Raw genomic sequence first — 16,669 nt, forward strand, 5'->3', positions numbered from 1 at the left:
TAAAAGAAAACAGTCCCCTGCTCTAGATAGAAGCCTCCTTTCAACAGAGGACTCAAAGGGAAATTTAGAGAGAGTGAACATGCTTGATGAAGCAACTTTCAGATGTGGGGGCACTTGCTTTACAACTGTGGGGCTAGGAAGGAGCTACGTTGGGGCAAATAAAAACATTACTGCAGCAGTTAAGCTGTGAAAAGTTAATTGCCCTTTTCAATGGCCATTTTCCTCTCGGTCCTCTTCCCTTCCTTTTGCCCTCATCCAAAATGGCGGCGTAAGCCCGGCACGTCACCCTCCCTCCGCGCTCGGTGCATGCGCGCGAGCCCGACCGCACGCTGGGCGGGCTGCGCGCGCGGCGGACGTTGAGAATGTGGCGGCTCGCGCGCGGTCGGCCCTTAACGGTCGCCGCTGTGGTGGCGGCGTCGGCGAGCGGGAGCCCCGGCGGCTGGTACGGGTGGCTGGCGCAGACGGCGCCCGTGCACTGGGCTGAGGGTGGGCTGGTCGCCCTGCAGGCGGCCGCCGGGCTGCCGTGGTGGGCCGCCATCGTTTGCGGCGGTGCCGCCCTCCGCACCGCCGTCACCTTGCCGCTCGCCGCCCACCAGAGGCGCCTCCTGGCCAAGGTGGGTCCAGGCTGAGGGGGGGACACGCAGGAGCTGTTGTTTTTGAGGAAGATAATAAATGGGGGCAGCGTAGTGTGCGCAGTGCAGTTATTTTACCACAAAAATGCGTGTCAGGGGTTGTGGCGGCTGTTCCCGCCTTTGCCCGGGGTCTCCTTTGCTGACTGGACTCATGTGGAGAGAGGCGCTGCAACCCGCGGAAGGTTTTTTTTTGGCTGTAAACTTGCCTCTCTTTGTTTATTTGTCATTCCTTGAATGCTTCAAGCCTAAATACAGCTGAAAAACGTGAATATGTTTTGTCGCGGTAGCTGCATAAAAGCTTAACTGCTTTAGCGTGAGTCAAATTGTATATGGAAGGTGCTCTCTGTGCCTCGAGTTACCTTAAACACAACTGCAAATCACATCACTCCGTTAAAAGTCTGATGTGTGTTAGCCTTCGGTACCTCCTAAACGTCCATTTTTTTTTCCTCAAGAGTGAGGAAAATAGTTGAAGTTACTAAAGAGCTTATATACGGTCCCTGCAGTGATAAAGGAGCCACTTTGGTTTTATGATAGGAAGTTTTTCCTTTTCTGTTCCTTTTCTTTGGCAACTTCTGAGGATTTTTGGTTGATGACAGCTGTGAGAGCTCAAAGTTAATTTGGAATTAATGAGATCTTTACTTATCATCTGTATACGTTGTGTGAGATAACAATGGGAAAGGTTGGACAGGTCTTTAAAAGCACCTGTGTTTCTCAGACATGAATTTTCAGTGATTATAATTCAAAAAGCGATATGGCAAAAGAAGTACATTTTAACGTTTTTTTTTAAAAATATAGGGTTATGTATTTTGTTTCTCCTATAGTATTCTATTCTTTTTCTTCTCTTTTGATTGCAAAACTGAAAGTTGTATTGCAGCATTCCATAATGGAATCTGTTCTTATTCCTCAGAACATTCCTCATATTCTTCGGAGACGGTGCAGTTATATCCTGTGGGAGTTTAAAATACATTTGAAGCTTTTTGCTACGTAAAGTGGCTTGTTACGATCCCTTGTGTGAAAATAGAAAGATACTAATTAAGAATAAAATTTAAAACCCAATTGGTTTTACTGGTATATTTGATTGTTATCATAAATATTTTTCATTAGTGTTCTCAAATGCTTATTTAGTCTACATGTAAAAGCTATTCATAGATTTGTGCCTCGTCCTTCACAGTAGTTTTTAATATATCCATATGAGTATCCATATGAGGTGAGGAGAGGAAGCGGTTCTTACATGTAACTGTTTGTCTGGTCATAAACATGTTTCCTTTTCTTTAGCTAGTTGGAAAATTTACAACCTGAAATTAAAAAACTTTCTGAGCGTCTTCGCTATGAAGTTTACGTTCGTGGGAAGCAACTGGGTTGGTCTGATAAGGTTGCCAGGTAAGATGACAGTTGCATGTACCCTACAAAGACGTTCCAGGTGGGAGGTGTGAAAAACTCCTGCAAAAAGCAACCTTATAGAAAAAGAATCTGTTCTTGCCCTAGACTTAGGTGTTTTTTACTGCTTTTTAAACTTTTTTTTTGTGTGTGTGTGTGTGTGTGTTGGATATAACCTAAAAGGCAACGCTTTTAGCTCTGATTTTCTGAGAAGCTACTGATTAGATGTCCAAATCTAGGCACTTTCATTGTTACTCACAACTAAACTTTCCTTAGCTGTTATGGTGTCCAGGAAAATGAAGGCTTGTGGTTCTGTTCTTTTCTTAGTGGAGAACTGCACCTCATTTACTAGCAGGAGATCTTAGCTAGGACATTGAAGACTACATAACTGATCCATGGCCTCTGTGTTGGAAAAGTGATATCCCGGTTCAGACAAAAAGCATTGTAAAATAAAATATAGTAGTCACTTCTAGCATGATGATGTGAAAACTCATGAGAAGTTGCTTACAGGAACAGAGCTAAAAGTTGAGAGGAATGGGGGCTGGCAAAAAATAGGGAGAGAGAAAAGCATGTTTTAAGATGAAAGATCTTCAGGTTTTCCAGACTTATATGTAAATAAGTCAAGTTGGCATGCCCAGCCTGTTGAATTATTATGATAGAATTTGAGAATTTCTGCTGTATCATATTGGAAGATTTTTTATTATTATTACTATTTTCTTTCTAAAAGGTTTCATTTTAAGAAGAACCTACGGAGGATTATCACGGAACTGTACATTCGAGACAACTGCCATCCCTTCAAAGCAACCTTACTGGTGTGGGTGCAGATTCCGATGTGGGTCTTTGTGTCCCTCGCTTTGCGCAACTGCAGCATTGGTGCCTTGAACTCAGAAGGTGATCTGCCTGAAGAGATGCACTCAAAACAGTCATTTTTCATTCAGCTACTGTTTTTATAGGCACTTAGTTGGTTAAAGAGCATAATGTCCTGAATCTGACGTACAAACTGATCTAAAAACTACTCTGCTATTAAGTTTTTAAACTTAAAATAGTTTAAGTATAGATAAATATCTAATAAAAAGGATTTAAAATGTTTCGATTAGGTACATTGTATGTGTTGTGTTAGAGCAGACCACAGTTCATTTAGTCAAGGAGCTTGCTTCTGGACCACACCTACACTTTTCTTTGATCTGAACTATTTCAGTCAGCGTTAACAGGATCCAGTCGCTTAACTGATACCAGTTTATATGCTTTCAGTATGTATAATGGGGTTGTGAGCTGGAGAATGCCTGTTTAAAAGCAGTATTGGGATCTGAGCTCTGAAAACAGCATGGAACATTTCATTAGGTCATACGCACTTGTATTGTTTTGTAGTCTACTGAAGACAGAGTTTACATTTTGTTCTTCTGAAAATAAAAGTGTCAAGTGATATTGTTATTAAGAAAAATACAATTACTTCAAAAGCACAAAAAGTTTAGATTGTGTCAGTGTAGATTTTTACACTGTGTATTCTTATTGGCTTATAAAATGGCTGTTCAAATCAACCTAATTTAATGATTAATCAGCCACTGGCTGACCTGAATCAGTGGCTGAGTTAACCAGCATCTCTCGTATCTCCCACCATTTTTCCCTTATATTGGTAGCAGACTGCCTTGATACGTGATCTTTTACACAAAAGACTATATTTTTTTAATACCATTTGTTACATAAATAAGATGAACCTAGAAAACTGAGTGATTTGTCTGCCATGTTTGGCACAGCTCTGACTAAAAGTAAGGTAGAAAATCATACTTAATTCCATGCCTTCTTTTCATTTTTGTTTTAGTTCAAGAACAGTTTTCGACAGGTGGAACATTGTGGTTTACAGACCTCACAGCACCAGATTCTACGTGGATTTTGCCAGTTTCACTTGGGCTCTTGAATTTGCTGATAGTAGAGGTATGTTAGTGGAATAAACAGGATGATTCCAAGAGGATAATTTTCATTTCAGATTTTTAAGACAATATTACTTGTTTATAAAACACAGTAACACTGTGGTAGCTTCAGATTATGACTGCTTTAAATGCAGAACTGAAAAATACCCTAATTGCTCCATGTATTTGAATATGCACGTGTCTTGTTTAGAGGCAAAAAATTCTGCTGAGACATTTCTGATATACCTCATTTGCTTGACTTGAACCTCAATAAAATTTTTGTCTCAGCTCTGAATTTGCTCTTAAAAGACTTCTCCAATGAGCTGCCTGGGTTTTATCTTCAAAAACCACTTTTTTTTTAACCTCAGAAAAAAATTGTTTCTACCTTGTAGTCAAAATTAACAATATTATTTGTTCTAATTAATATATTGAGAAATCCAGAATGTTGGAAGATAGCTGAAGGGAGGAGTGAATGGAAACAAAATGAAGAAAGTAGTCTTCATTTTCTTTTTTTTTTCTTTAATGGAAATGTGTTTTTTTGTTGTTGTTGTTGTTTGTTTTGTTTTGTTTTACTCTTTCTGTTAGTTGCCCTCAACAGACTAACCAACTGGATTTTATTCTTCCTCCATTGTCTTCTGTGTCACATGGATTAAGATTGTGTTCTGAGAATACAAGACTGTAGACTTGATTTTGTTTTCATTTGATTACCCATCAACTAGTTTTATCTGTTTCCTCTTGGTAGCCCTTTATCAGAGGACTGTTCTTGAGGACGAGGTGCTGGAAATCCTGAATGTGCCATAGTGGCTGCGTAAAATCATGTTGCCTTGAAATGATTTATTGGCCTATCAAAGTACCCATCTACAATTATTTTACACAAAGAAGTAATGACATAAAACATGAAACAAGTTAAAGGAAAGATTGTACTAGGTTGTTAAATGGATAATGAGAAAATGAAAATATGTTAACAAGGGTACTAGGTTACAGGAAACCCCACACTGTTACTGTTCTTTTTTTTTTTTTTTTCTCCTAAACAACTAACATGAGACAAATATTTTATTTATAACTGATGGCTTCTTCTCTCTTTCCTTCAGATTTTTGCCTCACAAAAAATGGAAGTTTCCAGGTTCCAGAAGCTTGCTACAAATTTCTTTAGAGTGTTGTCAGTAGTAATGATCCCTGTTGCTGCAACGGTCCCCTCAGTAAGTGCAGAGTCTTGGTGGTGTCTCCATTTACCTGTGACTTTTGTGGCCTATTTCATACGTTCATAGGGCCAAAATAATGGCCCAAATCACTGGTCTATGTGATAGATCTCTATTAAAATTTATATGTATATAAAATATTCTCTATTTAATGGTTTTTGTTATAGTGTGCCCTAAAACAGCTAAGACTTTCTGTCTAAGCATGCATTAGATTTGCTAACACACTGGGATATAATTGTCCAAAAGGGAAGAATCTACAAAGTCACAGTTTCTGAACATCAGTTTCACAAACTAGGCTTGATAAGAAATTCAGTACTGCTAGCATGCTTTCTGTGATTTCAGAAATGAGAGGGAGTGCTTAAAGGAGATGCAAATGAAGCTCTAATATGTATTTGCTTACTGTAAGAGGAAAACAGCTGGTTTTTAGATTTGGAAATTTTCCACATCCTTCTTAGAACACATCTAATTTTTATCAAGTGTTCTACTTCTGAATGTTTTTGCAGTGGTTAGCAAAACAATGTGTACAGTTGGCTGATCAGGTTTATTTAGTCTGAAACACAGGTGTTTACGCAAGTTGGACATGAATTAATTTATAAACTGTTATCAAGCTTCAGTGTAGATGACGTTTTTCCCAGAAGAGTTGAGAGAGAGTGAAAAATACATTTGAAATGGAAGCGATTTTGTTACCGAGAGGAGCGTATTTAGAGGAGTTGTTTTTTGATTACTAGGAATAACCTGTGATTGTAGTTTGTGAAGAGCTGCCTGAAATTGTAGTGTCTTCATTGCATCTAGGGTGGCTGAACTCAGTATTTGTCTTGTTGCAGTCCATGGCGTTGTACTGGTTGTCCTCAAGCTTCATGGGACTCTCACACAACCTGTTGCTCCGTTCTCCGACCTTTCGCCGACTGTGTTCCATACCAAGGACCAAATCTGACTCGGATACTCCTTACAGGGATATCGTGTCTGCCTTGACTACCAGATACAGTTTTAAGGAATGATGCGTTTTGAACTTTTGAAAGAGCTGTCCCACAAAGCTAGCATGCATAATTGAGAAGTGGTATTTTGTTGAGATGTGCTTATTTTACTTACTGTCAAGTGCTGCAGCTGAAATATATTTATTTTACAAAGGAAATGCTGACCCTCTGGCTATAATGAATGATTCATCAGCACAAATTTAAGTTTATTGGGAGGTTTGGTTTTGAGGATGCTGGTTTTGCAATTAGTATGGTTTGGTGATGGAAGTCCATCACCTAAATAGTTGTAAGGAATTGTGAAGATGAATATTAAATAAAATTGTGATTCATGTAGGCTGTCTTCTTGTAGTGAAGCTGATCTGACCTGTGGACAATTGAACTATGAATTCTGGGGTGAGTAGAAAGAGTAGATGGGCTGACACAGTGTAGTTATTGGTTTGTTAATTTAGACATGGGTGCACGTTGATTGGTAATCAGTTAGAGTCAATTGGAAAATGGAGTCAAGTTGTGTGGTTAATGTGACATTTTGCAACAGTTCTGACAGATGATTCATGCAAACTGCAAAGCAAACTAGGTCATTAGCAGTCTTTTGTGCATCAGATTTGGAGTTAGGGGGGTAAGTGTCTTGTTTCTGGTGTACAACTGTTAAGTGACGACATTATGGTTTTGATTTTTTTCATGTATAAAATTGAGTAACAGCTGCCCATTGTACGTACTAAAATGATGCCAGTAACATCTTGAAAAAGAAGAAATCAAATATTTTATGCAACTGTACATCAACTATTCTAATATAAGTTCTAAAGGTAAACTGCAAATGCTTTATGCCTCAAAGGACCTGTGTTTGAGTGTTTTTGTTTGTTTGCTTTTATGTAAGCATCTGTGTAATTATATGTAAGCACTTCCTGTAGGGGTAGTTTACGTTTACTTCTAACCTTGCTCTGCATACATTTAAATTAGTAGATGAAGCCTATGCACACTGATATTCCTTTGCACAGAAGTTTGTGCAAGTCCAGTCTCATAAAAAGCAATGTTTTCTTACAGAAGAATCAGGATAGAAAGCAAAATATTTCTTTGCTGTCATATGGTTGTCATACAACAGAAACAAGATGATTCATGGTGTAACTGTTCAAGTCACTGCTCATTAATCTTTGATAAGAGCAAGTGATTTTAAAAATACCTGTGGTGGTTTTTTGTTTGGATGGTTAGTTTTTGTCAAAAAAAAAAACATTTGTCTCTGGGAAAAAAGAAGCAAACGGAGCACAGGGCTGACAGCAGATAACAGTACCAAGGCAGTGATCACATGCCTTTGTCATGGCAGAAAGACTCTGGAGTCTTCTGTTTTATTTCTTCTGTTTGTTTCTAGTGTCCTTGTTCTTGTAAATGTACTGTTTAACACTGTTTCCTTAAGAATAATGGTGAATTTAGTCTTCTGTAATAATGTTTATTTCCCAAAAAGGTGTTTTCTTCCTTTTTGAGGTTTCAGTCAGAGGTTGTACTGTTGTTTGCAACCATGTATGCAGTTCTTCAGGTACAGGAAAGTAGGTTTGTTATTACAGTAAGGAGGTGCATTTACAAGATTTTGTATGTTGGTTGATGAACATATGAGGTTTTGTCATTTTAAATGTTGGAGAGTGACTCACTTCGCAATGCTAGCTGGCCTGGCTGAATGGAAAAAAAAGGTAATGAAGCTTGGTGAGATATTGCAGTTGATTTTTGCTCACAGATTTTGAGAATGGGTGACTTCGGTATACTTTGTGACCTCACATAGCATAGCAGGATTTAGCGAGTTTACTAATGCTACTACTAAAGCTGAAGGGAAGCTTTTCGTCAACTAAAATGGCAACGGGATAAGACCTAAAGGGCCTGGCTGATAATTTTCTTGTGCTCAGCGTCATAGGTCTCATGCAACTAAAGATGGCAGGAGCAGGCCCTTCTTCCTTCATTACGGGTTTATAATTCTTTCATAGTAGATCTCTACTAAGGTAGTATAGAGTGTGTGATTTTTCTGAGTGATGGTGAGGTCAAGTGTTAAGTTTAGCATTTGTTAAATAAACACAGAAATAATAGAAATGAATAAAGACTTTAAGCAGAAGGATGACAAGACGTTTGATTAAATTGGAACTGGCCATAGATGAGCATATTTAAAGTAAATATAAGAGGTCTTCAGTGTTTTCAAATCTCACGTTGCAAAACTAAACCCAAACTCAAAACTACGAAGACTAACAGGGAAGTGCTCAGGAAGTGAATTACTCCACATCCGTGGTTTATTTTCTTCCTACACTTTGCTTGGAAATACCTGGGGACTGTGACCAGCACAATTTGAGTAGAGCTGGAACAGTTCTCAACATTTTCAAAATGGACACTTAGTAACTCGAGCCATGCTCGCAGCTTTGCAAATTAGGATTCTTCTTGCTTGCTGATTCTGATCAGCTCCGGTGCTCATATTCATTGTTTTTGTCTCATTTACTCCTCCAATTAAATTGCAAAGAACACTTTCTCATATCTATGAAATATTTGCAGTTTTTGGCTTGAAATTTGGGGTTTGGAAAATAGCAGTGAACTGTTTTTTTTGTCCTTGCTCCTTACTTTGATTAGAAGTCAGTCTGTGATATGAATTCCTTTCTCACGTGTGCATTCTCAATCCCCTGATATACCCTTACTGGGTAGAAGTCCAGTAAGACTGAAGCTATTTTGTGCTGGTGATGTCATTCTTCCTCTCTGAAAAGGAGTTGAGACATTGCACTGGAGTTGACTATTGTTTCTGTGTTGAAAAATTAATATATATGGTTTTAAGGTCAACAACATTTAAACTGTTCAGCCTAAAACCCGGGAAAAAAATAAATATTTCTGCATATTATTTGAAGCGAACGAATATGAAGCAGAAGTATTCAACCATTCACCACGTCGCTTTTAGGAATTCTGTACCTCTTTGGCCAAGGAGCTTCAAATCTGTTAACATGTGGAGAGCTATGTGCAAGGCGTACAATGTTTGATTGTCCTTTTCATAGGGTAAATATGACAACTGAAATTGTGGTTCCTCAGAAGCAGACCGTAGTCAAGAAGCTAGGATATATCACTGTGGAGTGCATAGCACAGCTCATGGTTTGTACAGCTGACCAGACAGGAAGAATTTTATAAAGAGGAGTGTGTTTTTTTGGAAGATCTGGTAGGATTCCATAGTATTAACATGAGTGTTATAATAAGTTGGGTTTCTTCAGCAATTGAGGAAAGCATCATTCTTCAAATTTAAGAGTTAATGTGTTAGGAATTTAATTTATTTTGAGATGCGTCTCAGGGAAGGTGTTCATTTAACTCAAGTAGACCCGGGAGAAAAATTCCATAGTGCACTGAGCATTGGTTTTCTGCAGATCTGCAAGTTTCCTGGCAGCAAATAAACTGTACCATGCAGCTTGTTTCAACTGTTCCAGATACTGAGGTGACAAAACTTAGTCTTCCAGCTCTGTTGAATCATGTTTGTAACTGTAGTTGCAATTTAGTATTTGGTGTATGTAAAATAAGAGCAAACCTCTGTATTGGAAGAGAAAGAAAAAATTATGTGTTTCTCAGAACACTGTTGGTTAAATGTAAAAAAGAGAAACAAAACAACAAAAAATCCTGTATGATTACAAGTTGACAACTCCTACAGGCAGAATATTTCAGGAAATAACTGTATAAATAAGGAAAACTTGTTTTGTCATCAAACACTCACAGAGGAACTTTGCCCAATCCAGTTTGCATAGGCTGACATTGGAGAATCCAGCATTTTCAGTATCTTCTGTTTATTTGGAAATGCATGCATTTGTGTGATACCACTGTTTTGTCTTTGTCAGACATGTTAGCCATTTTGTATACAAGTTTCATAGCTGTCCCTCAAAGAGAGGGGAAGGAACAAAGTGGATAAAAGGAACAGTTGTTTCACTATTAGTATTTTCATGCTCTGAATACACAGGTACATAGGTGATTCATCACAGAGTGAGCATTACACAAAAGAACTGTGCAAGGATATCCTGCAGAGTAGTCCTTTCACTGCCTTGCACAGGGCAGCAGATTAGGGGAACTAAGGTTGTTTTTGTTTGTAAAGCAGAAACAGTGATAATCACGGATTGGGAATTGTAATTCTTCCAGTAAAAAAAGCACTGTTAACTTTTACTGGTATTTTTATTTGTGAATTACGTGGCAGTGGTTCAGGTATAATGCAGGTTGGTGTGGTGGAGGGCCACAGGAGGGCCGTGAGGATGCTAAGAGCACTTTTCCTATGAGGACAGGCTGAGAGTTCGGGTTGTTCAGCCCGGAGAAGGCTCTGGGGAAACCTTGTAGTGGCATTCCCGTACCTAAAGGGGGGCCTACAGGAAAGCTGGGGAGGGACTCTTTGTCAAGGAGTGTGAAGTGATAGTACAATGAGTAATGGCTTTAAACTAAAAGAGGGTAGGTTTAGAGTTAGATCTCAAATTTCTACATTTCAGCAAGTATCTGCCAAAGTACTCCCTAGTAATAAGCTTTCAGTAAAATAAAAGTAAAGTTTCTTAATTTATGTATAGTTTCTGAAATTTTGTTAGTAGATCCTGCTGCACAAATTCTTTAAATTCTTTTAACACAATCAAAAGCACTGGGACTTCTAAATTGTTTTTACTAGCATTGCCAAAAAAAAAAAAAAACTCTGAAAAGCAGAAGCAAGTTCTGTTCATCCTGGGGATCTCTTAACAACATAAAGCTGACCTTTAAACAGTAGCATAAATAAGTTAAATTGACTGTTTCTATTCCAACATAATGGATAAAAAAATCTAGAAAAGGGAATTATTAAATAACAGCCTAGGCATGAAAGAAGATTGATGGACTTCAGCCACAAAACTGTCTGAAAGCTGTTGAATAAAAAGGCAGGAGACATTGTAAAATAAATTATAAGACAAGAAAGTAAACTTTCCACTCTAGGTTGAAAAAATCCACGTGCCTCAGGCATACTTCAGCCTTGTCTGAGAGCTGATACTAAAAGCCCTTAGTAAGCAAGAGACGACTGGAAAGGGGAATAAAATATTTTTTGTTTAGAGTATGTATACTTTGGTACATAAATTTATGTGTATATGTATACAACCCTCCTTTCAGCTTTTCTCCCCAATGCCACAATTTTAGTTTTTCAACCTTTCTCTCCAAACTCTATGATTAAATGATTCTTCCAGAAAGTGTTTTGAAGCATATCTGAAAGCTGTGGTAAACTGCTCTTTTACACCTGTCAGGATGCTATTAATCTTTAAGTAGTAAGAGAGATGAAATCAAAAAACTACATTTTACATAAATTACTTAGACTTCGCTGTTTAGCGAGAATGCACAGGAGAGTGCTCCATTCCATAGGAATCTTTCTCCCAGTCTTCTATCCTCAGCCTTTACATAGGTATTAGTTAACAACAGTTTGTCACGTTTCTTTGATCCTCCTTTTCTTCCTTTAACTAATAAATGTATTTTTCTTCATTTGTTTCTTATGCTCGCTCTAATAATTGATAATTGCATAAATTAATATGGAGCATATGCATGTGGTGTTTTGCTACAACTCTACGTCTATATTGAACTGCTAGCATTGTCAGCAACCTCTTTAAAAAGGAAAACCTACACTTAGTCTTTGTGTACCCTTCCTCCTCACCCCCAAAACTGCGATGTTAGTGAATTCTAAGTACCACAATTATAAAATAATTCACCTGTTGTGCTTTGTGTCAATATTGGGTTGGACTTAAAGATTTTTCTCTCTTAAAATGAAAGGTAAGATATTATTTACTTATTTAAAGATTTTAAAGGATTTTCCGTTTAAAAAGTAAGAACTAAGATTCTTGCTTAATCACTTAAGTCTACGATTTTAACAGAAAACAGATAGGGGATGTGTTGGTAATATAAGCATTTGGAAGTTTTGTGCATGAGACAGTTATTTTTAAATGCAGTTTTTTACTTAGTAATTAAAATGCTATTTTGTTGTGTTTAGCATTCTGAGCATTATGCCTGGATTTTGGGATATTAACGTTTCTTGTGGACCCATTAGTTCTTTGTATGAATATTATAGTATTTCACAGGTCATGTACAGAACGGGTTCTACTAGAAGAGTTCCTAGTTATTTCTTTGATGTAAACTGAGTTTACAAAAAATTGGGAGCAAAATTTTTAGCACAGAATTTTAGGCAGTTACCTGAATTGCAGTGATTCGTAACATGTTTGAATCAGCTGCCCTAACTTTAGCGTAGTGAAACTCAAAAAAAACTGATTGCACCATATGCTTACAAATCCTATTACTTGTATGTGTTCATCTTGCCACTATTTTCCTCAGTCAGACGTTTAACCGTTAATTGCATGATGGAATTGGAGAATCCTGTTTCTCCTACAGTTGAATTTTGACCCCAGGTTAAATGTCTTCAGGCTTTCTGAAGGGTATCAAATCACCTTTCTGTATGAGGACATGAATCTTCTAATTGGTAGCTCTTAACAATACGTTGTAACACCAGGTTTACTGTATACATTTGTGTTCAGAGTTGTAACTTTACAGGTACAGAGAGAGAGTGTTTCTGACTGACAGCAGCAGTTCTGGAGAAAGAACCAAGTGCATATGCCATCTTCTAATGGTGCTGTGCTCATACAGATTTGGCTGGTTTACTCATGGAGTTGTTAGTGTCTGGCTGTGAATAAGAACATCACTGATACAGCTACATCTGTGTGTTGCTGGGATATTCTGTTCCAAGTGGAACCTTGTGTGTGAGAAACTGCAAGTCAAAAGATGCAATGAAAGCATCGTGTCCAAGCAAAAAAACATCTTGAAGGTGGCAGTAATTCAAGTATTTTGCATCACCTTGAAACTCTGTGGGGATTTGCTGACAAGATCTGTGCATTTTCCTGCATTCCAGAGACGACAGCTAAGTTTATGTGCTCATTCTTACCGCAACTTAAGCTGAAAGAAGCTTGGTGCTTCCACTGTATGTCATTTCTTGACGAAAGGCCCAAATTTAAAGAAGGAAAGGATGGATTTGGCTCAAAAATACATAAGAAGTTTCTTCAGTGTAGCAGAACAGCCATTAGCAAGTGCAGGAGTGTGCCAAACAAACAGCTCAAAAGCCGCAGGTAAGGGGGTCATGGCATGGGGTAAGAACTGATAGAATAAAGCCCTTTCCAGGACTGCATCATGTGTAGGAAGTTGTTTGTAGATTTTTAGCGGGTGTTGCACATCTTCCTGAGTACTGCACCGGCACTGCCTGCTGAATGTACCAGAAAGAACATTGCCAAAAGTGGACGGTGAGCAGGCAGCAGGGGGAGCTGGTACTCTACACGGCTCAAGAGAGAAAACAAAAAAAACAAACCTCTTCACCTTTCTTAGCAAGGTTATTCTGAGACTGGTTCCTCTTTCCAGCTTGGGAACAAGCCATTCTGAAGCTTCTGGGCAGTACTTTAAACCTGACATGGCTTTTTTGTAGTGAAAAATAAGAACAGGATCCCTTGGTAAGCAGAAAGAGGGCTTTGAAACAGATTGATGAAAGCCATTTCATGCAGATTAACAACTGTCAGGACACCAAAAGTTTGATAATACTGGCTCTGTTGGATTATCTCTTCTTTTAGATGTTTTTAAAAGTCTGTCACATTCTAAGATGCGTCACCCTATGGTTTGAGGAAGAAGCATTTTTATTTTCCTTGGGATTATGTCTGTGCTGGAGTAAGTAGTATGTGGCATATATTCATTAAGAGAAACAGCATATTTAGTGGAGTTAGACACAGATACGTAGATACATATGTACTATACATTTTCATAAACATGTATCCCTGTATAATGATGTGTGTGCTGAAGAGCCAGCAGATCCTTGTCATGGGTAGAGCACATGCAATGCATGCCCCAGCTAATCTTTGTCTGACACTGATTAAAATGTGAGACTTTCTGGTCAGTAGAGATAAACTTATATAATAAATGTTTTTAACAATTAATTTGATACACTAACTACATTTTGATGGTTTCTTGTTTGTTTCTGTTATTCCCAAGAATCCATTTGCAGCATAAAGATCGCTGTGCTATGTTCAAGTCAGCTCATTCATGGCCTTTGTGAACTATTTTCTCTATTGCAAGTAGTCAGTTTCAGGTCTGAGCAAACTGTGTGCCAAAGACAAAAGTGAGCATGTGTCCAGATGGAAATTTTTACTTTCAGGAAACTTTGCCACTCAGTTTGCTTGCTTCTGCCCCACAGGCAAATTTTCAGCGCTATTTTGCTAAAAGCACCAAGGGTGCAGCTGTCTGTTACTAGATGCTCTGGTCTCCATTTTTGCATGTATATATAGTACCAATTTAATTCTGCTTATCTTATAGAATCACACCCAAGGCCCATCAGTGCAAGTCCCTCTGAATGTATTTGGAGGTGGATTTCTTATAACATTATATTAAGTGAAACCTGAATCTGGAAGAGGGTTCTTGAAGTAATGCAGCTACGTAGAGGGGGAGGCTGGCGTTGTCAAGCTGAATTCAGTCCAATCAAATCTGGCTAAGTTTAAGTTCCTTCAGTGGGTTCTGTACTGATAGAGCTTCTAATTTCTGAGAGATCCTGGTGCAGGTCCTGTAGGGAGTGTAAGTTGGAGCATTCATTGTCTGTATTGTTTTTCTGTTCCAACGTTGATCTAGAGCATGCATGGATACTTTCAAAGCCATTGTGAAGTATTCCTTAATACTAATGTAACACAGAAGGTACTTCTCCAAAAGCAGGTCAACATGACATACGGTAAAAATGAGAGTGAGGTACTAAAAAGTGTTTTGTTGGTAATATTTTAAAAGTAAAATGTAAAAAAAAAAAAAAAAAAAAAAAAAAAAAAAAAAAAAAGTGCCCCCCTTTAAATACATGTTGACTACCTGCCTAGCAGGTGTAGCTAGGGCTTCCTTTATATGTGTGTGACCAGGAGAGAACCTGCACATTCACACACTGCATGCTCACCTTCTCAGTTTAGGATTAATGGTATTTAAATGTGTATGTAGTTACAGGTCATACATGTTTTATTCTCTATCTTGAAAATATTGAAGAGCTGAATGTTGAAAAATAGGGCTGGAATGCTTGTTAGTATTAATAATTTTGACCTGAAAAAAAGACTGTGCCCAAAAGCTTATCTCCTTTTTCAGCCATGCTAATTACTCTATTAAAAGACATTTTCTGTCTTGTCACAGATCCTTGTGGTGATATTTTATGTTTTTTGTAGTGAAGAGGAGTAAGGCCTTTGCTGTTTTCCTTCCTATGATGCATACCCATCATAAGGTGATTGTTTTGTTTTCAGTCTGCATCTATGAGACGCAGTTGGACGGAGAAAGATAAAGCAGCCTGTCTCAGGCTTGTGAGCTGTGCAAATGAAGTAGTCCCAATACGAAATCTGCTCTATCCTTCATGCTAATGCATGATTGAGTGGCCTTGCACGAGGGCATGTAGTGTTAAGAGTGTGCTTTCTGCCAATAAGTGAACAGAGGTTGATTTCTGAAGAAGAAATCAGAAAAACTTTGTGTTTTCTGAGGAACAAAATTGAAGTGTCTTGAAAAAGCATGTACGTTAGACTTCATGTATGATATATTATTTTAGTAATGTGATATGTAGCTCTAATTGGCTTAAGTGTTTCTTCACTTACTCTGCATGCTTCCTGACTTTACAGAAAGCAGTGAAGAGTAAATTATCAAGCCCATTAACTTTGAAGGGAGAGGGAGAAGGGTGCTTTAGGTTTCTTTGAAATAATAATAATAAAAAAAGAATGTGGTATTTGAGGAAGGAGAAATTTTCCTTCATAACTTCCCTTTGCTTATTAGCTTGAAATATCACAAGGAAGACGAGGTTGGCATTGTCACATTCAAGATGCAAAAGGCATCTAGAGGGGAGGCTGTTTGTCAGTCCACCTAGTTGTTCTTTGTGGTTGTTTTAGTGTGGCATCCAAATTCTTAATTCAAAACCGAGTTTCTAGTCTGGATTCCTTGAAGTGCAGAGAATTTTTTTCAAAGTCAGTCTGACAATTTTGGCGCTTCACTTCTGTGATTTCAGGAAAGCAAAAAGTCCCTAAGTATTTTTGAATTTGCTGCTGTACACACGGGGGTGCTCAAACTATAGTTAATGCTGTCGGTCGTTGGGCTGCCAGGGTTGTAAACTCTGGGGTGAGCAGGCAGGCCTTGGATCAAAAATAATTTTCTTCTGTCTTTCATCTTGATGCTGTTTCAGAACTTAATCGGCCCATCACTTTGCAACATTCACAGCTTTACCATCTCATGGCCCCTTTGAAGTAACCCAGTGTTTAACACCGCTGATCTTTAAAATAATGAAAAGACCTTGCTTGCTGATCTCTCTTTCTGGGGGGAAGGATGCTGAATGGAAATTGGCAGGTGTTAGGACAATCACTCTTTCTGCCTAGTTGTCTTCGCAAAGCCATCTGTATTTGCAGCCATGTGGCCAGCTGGGAGGAGAACCTCTGTCTTTTTTCACATGATGTTGTTGGACTACCTGTATTTAATGACCTGACTTATTTCTAACAATAAATAAAATGTTTTTTTTTTCTTCAAAACTCAGCACAGCACAAAAAGTATCAGCAGTTGCTGTTCTCATAAGTGAGGTTTGT

General features: G+C 38.3%; 1 protein-coding gene across 1 annotated transcript; it reads left to right on the plus strand.

Moving 5' to 3' along the window:
• Positions 1-324: 324 nt before the first annotated feature.
• LOC118165766 (cytochrome c oxidase assembly protein COX18, mitochondrial) lies at positions 325-11,556 on the plus strand. Its single transcript, XM_035324020.1, has 6 exons — positions 325-614; positions 1,912-2,012; positions 2,737-2,900; positions 3,829-3,941; positions 5,008-5,115; positions 5,940-11,556. Exons 1-6 carry the CDS (start codon positions 363-365, stop codon positions 6,111-6,113), a joined length of 912 nt encoding a protein of 303 aa, XP_035179911.1. The 5' UTR covers positions 325-362; the 3' UTR covers positions 6,114-11,556.
• Positions 11,557-16,669: the final 5,113 nt, after the last annotated feature.

This window comes from Oxyura jamaicensis, chromosome 4, assembly GCF_011077185.1.
Source record: "Oxyura jamaicensis isolate SHBP4307 breed ruddy duck chromosome 4, BPBGC_Ojam_1.0, whole genome shotgun sequence".
In the NCBI taxonomy this organism is placed as follows: domain Eukaryota; kingdom Metazoa; phylum Chordata; class Aves; order Anseriformes; family Anatidae; genus Oxyura; species Oxyura jamaicensis.

Bases quoted from the DNA above. Each gene is read 5' to 3' on its own strand.
- LOC118165766 (XM_035324020.1), top strand. From the start codon at position 363: ATGTGGCGGCTCGCGCGCGGTCGGCCCTTAACGGTCGCCGCTGTGGTG. The intron at 2,901-3,828 runs GTGATCTGCCTG...TTTTTGTTTTAG, and splicing joins TGGTGCCTTGAACTCAGAAG to TTCAAGAACAGTTTTCGACA. The intron at 3,942-5,007 runs GTATGTTAGTGG...TCTTTCCTTCAG, and splicing joins TGAATTTGCTGATAGTAGAG to ATTTTTGCCTCACAAAAAAT.